Raw genomic sequence first — 11,139 nt, forward strand, 5'->3', positions numbered from 1 at the left:
GTGTAGGAAAAGTGTGCTCAAGGCTTAGTCAGATCTAAAATATGCAGTGAAAAAAAAGTGTAAAAGGTTTTAGCACTGTAGCACAGATAGTGTTTAGAAATGCCATGTAGAATCCCATGCTTGATAAAGGTAGGAACTCTGTATTTATTTTGTGATATGTTGTTGCAATAACCAAACATTATTCCCCAGTGGTATGTTTTCCCTTCTGAACTTCACTTTACTCTCTGAAAGGAACTAAAATACAACATCCATTAAACTAGATATTTAATTGTTTATACACATTCGATCCAAATTCCTCCCAAAAATGCACCAGCATCTTTACTGCCAAACTACGGAAGCTTATTAGTATTTTTTTCTCTGCCCCAAACTATAGCTTGTACCCTTTTTACAATTTAGATGGAAAAATAAGCTTTGTGCACAGATTTCTGTCTGGTTTCTGGTTGATTAAGGAAACCACATACTTTATTAAAAGAACAGTTACACTCACACTTAGGCATTGCAATTCTTATAACTCCTACTGTTTCTATATATACAGTATATATGAAGTGATTTTACAAATCAGAGAACAGCTTTTTTTATAAATCAGTTATTTACACTTTTATTGCAAGTTAAACTTTTGCAGTAACATATTTCATTATTTACTCTTGACACAGACAGTGAAAAGAAACATCTAGCAAATCAAAAACTGTACATTAATGTACATAATTTAAACGACAGAAGACAATTCACAATTCCGTGTTAATAAAGCCTAAGGCCTAATAATGCCTAAAATCGTGAATGTAACACAAACGATTGCAAGACATATCTGTTGTGTTTCTTGAATCACAACAGGGCAGGCTATTAAGAAAAGCATACTTAATATTATAGTATGTGTGGGGTGTTGCAGTCAGTGTGGTGTTAGAGTAACATTTGCAAGAGTTATTTAAACATTCTCTGTAAAAGGTATTCCAGGCTCCTAGAATGGTGTTTTTCCTCCATTTCAATACCAGGCTTCCCTTGTCTGTGGCCTTTCCTCTTGTTCAGCATTGCAATCTCTGGGTGCCTGTATTGGGGTCAGAGAGCACTCCTGCTGTGGCTCAATTAACATGGAGAAGAGTCAAAGTGATTGTGTTTCCATCTTGGCCCAGACACTGAGAATGTTACCATACTGTAGAAGTCTTCACACACAAATGCCACTCAAAAGTCATTCTTCACCTCTAAGCCACAGTGCCTGTCTTTAGATCATTCAAAATAATTGCTATCATGCTGGGTGTACACATAGAATTAAATTTTCAGATTTACATTGGCTTATTATTTAATGTGGTTATAAATGCTACAATCAACGGCAATAATTATTACTATTAAGGTTAGAAATAGAAAGTAATTACTCCACGTTTCTGTTAGAACAATGCTACAGTATATGTTCATGTTCTTGTGAAGGTTGTAAAAATGTCACTTCCTTAGGGGAAAAAGTAATTGCATTCTGTACAGTATGTCTGTCCGCATGTGCTGAACTTTTACTTTGGGAATGTATCACTGCTTGACTATGCACCTCACTGACTGCAGCTCCTTTCTGTCACTAAGATTAAAAACAGAAATGAATTGACTTGATTTTAAATTTTGACTGTAAGTCACCTATAATTTACATGAATTACTGCACCGCCTTCAGAGAGATCTTGTTTCAGCAACTTTTAACACAACAGCTGGGGGACAGCTTGCCAGTACTTCCTGTACTCCTTCGTGGAGAAGGGGAGGGGAGTGGTTGTAATTTTATGATCTCTTTATAAATATATATTGAGATTACCTTACCTCCTAAAGGGCATAAAGTATACATACAGTGAGACGCTCATTATTTTGTATATCCAAACAACATATTTATGAACTCATAACTCCTCTATTTACAAATGAAAGATTTTGTTTAACTCAAGTGCCATTGCTATTTTAAAAAAAAACATTTTTGTCCTGTATTTAATCAGGGCTACACTGACTACTGCGTTCTTTCATAAGGGGCTGCCTACGTTTCAAATTCGGTGTGGAAAACAAAGCTATTTATCTTATCTTTTCACCTCGAAAATAAAGGAAGCAATGCATTTTGAAATTATACGTGATTTCTAGCATAAGCTTCACTTTTACATTGTTCCCCACCAATACAGAAAAGGAAACCTATAGTGCTGCAATAATAGCTTTTAGCCTTCTTTTCCTTGTTCGTTCTTGTTAAGAAATTTTTCTAAAAATTAAAAATTGAAAACATGTTTTTAACCTTTTTGAAATGGATTTACAGCTATTCTTGAAGTCACGTTTACACCAGAAATAGCTGTTGCACTGCTCTTCATGTACTGATCTTCTCTTAACAGACCCTCCTGGGAGCTCATTCTAGCACAGATGTGTCCAATATTGGTCCTGGAGGGCCAGTTTGTCTCTGGTTTTCTATGTGTCTTTAAAGCATCAGCACTAGAAATGCTGGGAGAAACTTTTAAATTGGTCCAATGAAGCCAGTAATCAGCTAGATCGATGTGGACAAGAGTTGACTTGGAATAAAAACCCGCAGACACACTTGCCCTCCAAGACCAGGATTAAACATCCGTTCATATTGAAAATGTAATCGATAAAGTTCTGACCAAAGCTATTCCTCATTTTAAATGGCTGATCTGTTTGTCCTTTTTCTGCCACTTCAAAGCAAATACTAGAACAAAACATGTACATACAGCAAGGCAATTGTTTTGTCATGAATTGCCACAACGTGTTCAAAGTGAATGTCACGGAGCTGTGTTCAGACCATGTGCGCAGGAATTTGAGAGGACGTGCTTGTTAGGCTTCCCAGGGTCCTGGAATCAAAAAGATTCTGCTGTCCACTGCCGAGTATGTGCACTCCCTCCATTGGGGACAACATCTGCCTGTCAGTCATTGTACCACTGGGAGAAGAACCCAGAAAACTGCCCTGCGAGGAGGCAATCTTTTCAGGGCTGGCCGCCAGTCTTGGGGACGTGGAGAAGTTATATCCATATAACCCATAGGGGCTGTGAAGCCTGAAGCTGTTGTATGTTCCATGATGTCCCTGGTTGGCTGAAAAGGCGTTTCCGGGTGGGCTTGGCATTATGTACTGGAGCTGTGGTGATGGCATGCCTGGTATCTGTAAGGGCAGACCAGTCTGTGGGCAGCTGAAGGCATCTCCATCGCTCCCGGGCATGGACACACTGGCTCCACTCACTCCGGCATAAGAGGGAGTCCGAGGAGCTGTGAAGGTGTCGCTGGCGGGGTTGGCTAGCCGGCTGTAGGTCTCGGCTAGAGTGTTGCCGTAGCGGTTCAGTGCCAGTCCTGAGCGACTGCACGCTGTGTACTCAGCAGGGCCGAGGCTGCAGAGCTGGCTGCTGTTGGCTCCCAGGTGGAAGGCTGGGGACGAGCAGGGAGAGGAGGACAGGAGGTGTGTGTGTGTGGAGGATACAGCGTTTCCAGCAGTCTGTAGAATTGCGGGCGATCCCGGGCTTCCTATCCAAAACAGCAGCACTCAGATTTAGAACAACCTGACAGATCTTTCTCTTCAGCACTCACAGAAAACACAGCAAGTAGATGTCTTTACAAGCTGAACCACCCTCGTTGTTATGATCACAATTATTAATCACGTTTTTTAATTAGTAGAAAGTTAATATCGTACAAGATCAATTGCAGTGTTTAAACGTGGAGCGGTCCTGAATAAGTCTGATTTCAAGAAATAAACCTGGACTAACATGATTTCTGAGTTCTGAATTCTTTCTTGTTACTTGGAAGCAAAATTAAAGCATAGCTCCTCACCTCCCTCTACCACTGATCAAAAATGATACAGGGAGGCAATATTATAACTGAATAAAATTAATAGGGAAAATTATGTTCTTGGCACATGACAATGATACTCCTGTAAGCTTATTTTTACTGGCATCAGACAATATATTAAAAGCCAAATTAATCATACTTATTATATTTAAAGCCAAATTATTTGTATTAGACTGCAAGATGTCTAAAAGATTTATCTGATTTATAGACTTGTGAAGTTACCAAAATATGAATGTACCTGGTTTAGCAATTCCAGGGATATCTTCAAATGTCAGAGTTCTCAGGGAAGGTCTCCAGAATGCATAGGACTCCACTAAAGCTTCCAAGCCCATTCTAGATTAAAGCAAACACCGGATTATCCTTCTGTCAGATAAATGAGGGAAGTGTGCTTACCTCTTACTAAATCAGTAAAACTTTAGAAGCAAAGCGGTCTGTGAATGGACAAAGAATGAGAATGCCTCCATTTAAAATCCCCCAAAAATATGTGGGGGAAAATGAGAAGTCAAACAGTTCTTGTCAAGATAATAAATATCTCACGCACAACCTAGACGAATATTTTTAATTTTACTTGTATTCTATTACTTTTTGGGAGGTGGGGATCAGGTGTATGAAAGCTTCATTTTCTGTTTATAGACACATATTGACTAGTTATAGTTAGTGGGAGATATTATCAACTAATGGAAACAGAAATACTCCTGCAGTCTGGCTGTAGAAGGCCTCTGATATATAGCGAACTGGTGATGACCACCTGACTATGGGCTTAATCAACTGAATGCAGCTTGTATATAGGCTGCACAGAAAAATGTCAATAAAGGTCAGGTAATGAAAAACATCAAATTGGGCTCGATTTGTGACTGCCAACATTCTGTTCTGATATAATTGCTTTCACACTGCTTTTATAGAGGGATCATAGCTATTTTGCAGGAAGCCATAATAAAATATTTATTAGGTGGACTTCAGCTGAAAAAAAAATTCACCTTCATTTTCTTTAGTAATGGGAGCTTTTTTGCTTCTAGTTAGCGTGGAGATAAAAGTCACCTCCTGGAGGGGTGTAGCCAAGGCGATAATTTACACAAGATGCCTTGAATGTTTCCTTCTATTTTATCACCCTCCCCACTTGTGCTATCAAATGGTGTAGTTTATTTAGCAAACTGGTAAACTTTTCCTGTAATATTTAAAGGGGATTTTTTTGTACCTTCCTGAGTTAAACTTTTATAGGGTCAAACGTAAGGGTCTTTCAGAGGTATGAAACCCTATTCTACACCACATAAATTCTCCTTTCCACTGCAATACTCCCTGAGGAGATTTAAAAAAAACAACAAACCTAATGATTTCTATAAAACAGCCTCACAGAACATACAGTTTTAGAAGAGGGCTGTTTTGTTTTTTAAAAAAACATTATTTATGGAGGTGTTTTTGTTATTTACATCGCACTTTCACCAAGAAGATAATATGTGCACCACGAAGATAATACAGTATGTGCACTTGCAAGGCATATTTTGTATTCTTGACCACTTTAGAAACCGTTAATCAGACACATTCTCTTTCATAGTGCAAATAAAAGATGTCATCAGCTTTCACTGTATCATTAAAAAGTGCAGCTAATTTTACTAAACAAACATCACAAACACTCATTCAAAATCCTCAAATAAAGGTTTCATTATCTGGCCATTTTTTTGTACCCGTGCTTGACACAAGAAACAGAGCCCATTTCAGAAACATTTGCTGCAAACGGAAATTTACGTCTGTTGTTATAGAGCATTTCCAGATCCCATGTGGATTACATTAAACTAAAGGTTCCGCACATTAAAGGCGCAAGTCGGGTATTAATTGTGACTCCCAGCTTAAAAATGCATTGCATTCTCTCTAAGTCTTTATTTTAGCAAGGGACATGTGCAAATGCTAATTTAATAAAACTTCATTTATGAATAACATTTAAGATCAGATACTTCTTGGCTTTTGACAAATCAGTACTGTGCTATATATGCTTCTATAGCTGGGTTAAGACCGACAGTTGTGTAGGAAACATGATAGCTGATTTTCACAATGCTCAAACAACTTTCAGCTCACCTGTTTCGACCAGAGTCTCGGAATCCTTTCGCAAAGGGGTTTCTATCAATTTTTAGTCGCGTGATCTGAAACACAAAACAATGATGGTGGCAGATGAGGAGTATTTTGAACCATTCATTGACAGAATACTAAAACAAATGACAAATCAAGGAAATAAAAAAAATACTCATTTATACAAATACAGATGCCATAATGAAATAGATACCAGTGTGGAATGACTACTTGTTGTTCTGGAACTGTACATAGCATGGGCAAAATAAAAGGATAATGAATAATTTGCAGGGCCACCCTTAGCTCACTGCAGATTAGCAGGCCATGCACAAATAATGAGAATTAAACCAGTCAGTTTGAGCTATGGGGTTGCAGCCTGTTCCACACTCGTAGTTTCTGTTTCCTGCTGGAAAACAGCTTTAGAGGGATGCCTTCCCAAGAACTGGTAAAGCAGTGAGGTTCACATCCAGTGACCGACCAGGCCATAGACAGGTTCTGATGCCCTGACCCTGTTTCTGTCATTCGTGTTGTGCATGTGGAGCATCCTTCGATCCAGCACATCAAGAACATTCAAAAGCACCTTCTGCTAGTGCACATTAATGAGCCTCTGCACAAAAAAAAAGCATTTTATATGTATATGGAAAATTATGTCTCAGATCACATTGCCTTTCTAATGCAAAGACTGAAGCATTAAAGATCATACTGTATGTTAGCAACAAAATGAACACAATGGGTTGATCACCCTTCTCTCACTTGTAACATTCTCGTGTTATTTGTGATTGAAATCCAGCAGTTTTATTTTCTCTCTGACAACAAACAGCAGCAACTTGCTTTTTCCCCCAGAAGAAAAACATATAATGCAAGAGAATTTACAAGTGAACTAGGGGTGTTTTGAGATTATTAGAAAGTTACCTGTTGATTCTGGTATGCTGTAACAGTAGTAAAAACAGTTTCAGGGAAGGAAAAGGCCTTAACTCCTTCTCCAACTGGGACAGATTTCACTGGCGAAAGATCCTCACCACACTCTTTGCGAATAATATGCACCCTTGGCTGATACTTGTGCATTGAATGGAGGATGATCTGTAAATAAAATAAAAAGATTAATTTTATTGAATAGGATAAGTAAAAAGCATTTCAAAAACTGATTCACCGCAGTTGCTGATTGTATCTAAACAATAAATTGTTGATTTTACAGTTCAACTGTGCTTCATAATCCTGCTTCAATTACTGTCGGTTTTATGTCTTTGAAAAAACATTCATGCTGCGGTTTTCTAATTTACTCCATTGTTAAATAGTTGCTTTTTTATGCTGCATCATGATGTGCAAGCCTGGATTATTATAGGGTTACAGTCCCTAAAGTACATAAAATGTAAGCAAAGACATTCATAGCCTATCCTGATTGCAGTTCTAAAGTGTTAATTTACTTAGGTATGTAATCTGTGTGAATTGTGGAAAACTGTATTTAAGAAAACCCCATTTTTAAATAACTCACTCATGTTTCTTCATAACAAATACAATTTAAGGACATAACACAAACTGCATTTAATAACATTTTGCTTTTGTAAAACAAAAAAGCTAACTTCATGGTTCATTCAACACCACACTAACATTAATATGTAAATGTAAACAAAAGTCTTGTCTAAACATATTTGTTTTACCATTTTACATGAATAATATGTTATTAATCGCTAACTTTACCATGAAATCATGTTCTCACTGATTGGACGTGGTTGCGATTAGTTTTTTTAAATTTATTTTAACACAGTTGTAGAGATGGCTTAGTGGCAAATATTGGTTGCTTTTGTTGCCCGACATATTGGTTTTATAACATCAACTTATTATTACACATTATTACACATCAAAAATAAACAAAAATATACATTAAAAACCGCTTACATGTCCCTGATCATCCAGTTCGTTATTGGTGAGTTTCAGCTTGTCAAAACTGATGACCTGTCGCATCCACGTCTCTCCTGATGCCGGGGAGTCAGGATGAATGTACACCCTTGGTGGTACAGGCGAATCAGCATTTCCTGCTACCATCCACTTGGAGCTGTGATAAACGTACCTTCAAACATACAAAATCGAGAAATTCACAAATAAACACCAGGGAGGCTCCTGTATAATATACTCCTCTATGAAAAGAAAGAAACGCCCAGTGAAACCCGAAATCGTTACTGTGCAATCCTGAAAGAGATCGGGAAAAACAAGCGACAGGGAAATACGTCAAGCAATATAATAACAACAGAAAATGTTTGTCACAAATCCATCAGAAACACAGCTGATTTCGGTCCTTTTCTTTTTATTGTTAATGCGGCATTAATTTCTACTTGTTCACAACGGTGATGGTAGATTTTCGCAATAGTTCATTCCAAATTAAATGTTTCACATGGCACTTACTGTATGCAGTTAATAGCAGGAAGAAACATTGTTTACGCCAGTATATGAATCTGTTTCTTTGAATGCAGGATTCCAGTTACCTGTAGCGTTTGTTGTCCACGGGAATGATGTCCATAGCGATGTAATATTGCTGATGAGGGTCCAACCCAGTTATCTTTACGCGCATTGCAGGAAACATCCGCCTATTGCCGCAAGAAATAATAGTTAATTACATAACACTGTTTCAGCAGTCAGTCTAAAAGCCTATTACCAAACGATAAGAGTAAAATCATTTAAAGAACCTTGGAAAAACATAAGTAATATATTTCGCTCTGTAGGACTAATTGTCAAATATCACTAGAACCTAAATATAAGCGTCGTGGTAACAATTCCATATTATAAGTGTCTTACTATTGTAGCATTAATATTACCAAGCCTAATAATACATTGCCGTGGTAAAAGCAGTAGTGTTTTTTCGTTACAAAAGATTTGAAACATATAACTATAATTCGAATTAATTTATTTTGAGGAGCGTTAAATTAACAATAGTAAACATTTTTATTTAGCAACGGGCGTGAATTTCCAATAAGCTTGAATTCATATCAGCACATGTGTTTGAGAGGACTTTTCCCCCCCTGAAAATGTAATTCACCAATAAAACACGCAATGTTTAAAACTGCACCAATATTAAAACCTAATTGCAGAACTGGTGCATGTTTTCAGAGTTTTCACCCTACCTTCCGGCTTTAGTAATGATCATTTCTGTGCCGATCTCATGAAATCGCTTCCACAAATCTGATCCTTGAAGATCCACACGGATCTCCTCTGTGGCTCCCGAGTCCCGCTGAGACGGAATCAGAGAAGCTGCGGACAAGGAAGAGGGTCGTGGACTCTCCGGCAGCTGGTCCTCGCACTCATCTGCCCGATGTGAGACAGACAAACATAAACCAGATCTATTCACCTCCAACTGAAGGGCATTTAGAGAAATGGTTGGTTTTATTTGGTTTTGGGATCAACAGATAAGTACTTGTACAACTCCAACTCAACTAGTTGTAGAGTTATTAGTAATAATAGAGTAGTAGTGCTAACCATTGCAATTTAATGAGTATTCTAGTTATTTTAAATTTATGGAAACACTGCCTCATAGACAATCTAGGCCACTGGCCAACCAAAATACACAATTCAAAAATACCTATGGATATAATAAGGTTGGAAATACACACACATTAAATTCCGAAAAATTAAAAAAGTCATTATTATTTTATGCAATCTCAAAGTCTCTCCGTGTATTTTAATTTACAGCAATCAGAAAGAAACAACTCTACAAATTGCGACACTCCTTAACGAAACGTTTCTGCAATCGTGTAAGTGATGTATTCTCTTGTTTGAAATTATTTCATACTCTGATTTTTTCCCAAATTCACACATTTCTCAAACATTCATTTCACTGAAAATCAAAAGGAACTAGACCAAATTTAATCTACGGTACTCTGCATATCGCAAATCCAAATTTAAATCTCCGAAGTTTAGGAGATATTTATGCAAGTTTCCAAGAATAGCACCAATCCCGTTTGTAATTCTGAGAACGATTTTTTAGAAGTAATAGCAGAACTCATAGCTTGTCTGGAAGTAACATACAGCATACAAATGATAGAACATCTAGGTATTTGTATTTGTATTTGTATAACTGTTACCTTATGTTAGAATATTCATAGGTGTAGAAGCTCCTTCTATATTTCCAAAATAGCTGATTAGTATATTTAACTGGATGCGGATCGAAAAACAAAATCTTTGTCTATTAAATAAGGTTCTTTATTTCTTTTTCGAGAAAATGGATTGATAGGGAAATTCGTCTGACATGGGTATAAAGGCAAAAGAGAAGCCAATGGTAGTTATAAGACTAAAGGAGCAAGAGAAAACAACATTTACAACAGAGCAACAGTGTTCGGATAGAAAATGTATATTTGATCATTACAAATCGGATGTAAAACTTACGAGATCCGTCACTTGTGCATTCGTTTTCACTCCCGCGTTCGCTGGCACTAGTCCGGTCGGCTCTGTGCTGCGGGCTTTCATTTGGATTCGAAACTTCATTCACCTCCTCGAAACAATCTTGGCTGTCCCCTTCTAACTTTCTCTTCTTTTCCGCCCCAATAAGGGCTTCGACCGAGAACGCATGAGCCTTTAAACTCATTGTGCACGGCGATCTCCTTTTCTCCGCCATCCTTCAATCCGGAAAGCGCAAAAGCCTGTCAGTTGCTAAAAACTTCACCCAATCGTTTAGGCTTTTTTGTAAGTGCATCCAGCGCCTCTGTGTAAGTTTTACTCGCGTTACTCGGAGTTCCCACTTGTTAACTGATCGCTGAAAAGTGACATTGGTTGCAAGCTCTAACCGGGCAGGAAATAAAGACAGTACTCTCGCTTTTGAAAATTGTGGTCTAAATCTGTCCTCATTTACAGACAGAGGAGCAGTGGATGGGATTTGATCAAGTGTCAATAACCCGGAATCAGGGGGAAGGACTCCGGCATGCCAATCACTTCTATCGTTTGCCAATAGAAAAGAGTGCTACCACCCCTTTAACGTGAATCTCCGACCTTTTATGGTAAAGTGGGCTTGGCAAATGAATCATTCTTTCAGTGCAGACCTCCAGTCATTCTTAAACATTGCGATCATTTTAACACTGCGGTTTCAAATGTTTTGCATATTTACTCATTACTTCCCAAGACACAGTTACATCGACAGGCATTTTTCTCCAATAGCCTTCATATTTCTTTCTGCATACATAAAAAATGGGGTAAAATGGCGTAAAGAACCTTTGACTATATAGGCCCTTTGTGCAAATTATTACTGTATGTCGTCAAATGTTACTGCCGGCACCACACAACTATAATAATCAGACGCAATTAAAAGCA

The 11,139-nt window shown here is 37.8% G+C and overlaps 1 protein-coding gene across 2 annotated transcripts; it reads right to left on the reverse strand.

Moving 5' to 3' along the window:
* Positions 1-422: 422 nt before the first annotated feature.
* On the reverse strand, positions 423-10,718 carry tbx18 (T-box transcription factor 18). 2 transcript variants are annotated; one of them, XM_088625342.1, is made up of 8 exons: positions 10,222-10,718; positions 8,964-9,090; positions 8,328-8,429; positions 7,744-7,915; positions 6,760-6,927; positions 5,857-5,921; positions 4,025-4,119; positions 423-3,465 (listed from the first exon to the last, which is right to left on the reverse strand). In XM_088625342.1, exons 1-8 carry the CDS (start codon positions 10,448-10,450, stop codon positions 2,750-2,752), a joined length of 1,674 nt encoding a protein of 557 aa, XP_088481468.1. In that variant the 5' UTR covers positions 10,451-10,718; the 3' UTR covers positions 423-2,749. The 2 variants fall into 2 exon arrangements, with proteins under 2 accessions (XP_088481468.1, XP_088481467.1); XM_088625341.1 differs by having other exon boundaries at positions 8,964-9,144; positions 10,222-10,716.
* Between the last annotated feature and the right edge of the window lie 421 nt (positions 10,719-11,139).

Source organism: Lepisosteus platostomus, chromosome 3 (assembly GCF_059453375.1).
Source record: "Lepisosteus platostomus isolate fLepPlt1 chromosome 3, fLepPlt1.hap1, whole genome shotgun sequence".
In the NCBI taxonomy this organism is placed as follows: Eukaryota; Metazoa; Chordata; class Actinopteri; order Semionotiformes; family Lepisosteidae; genus Lepisosteus; species Lepisosteus platostomus.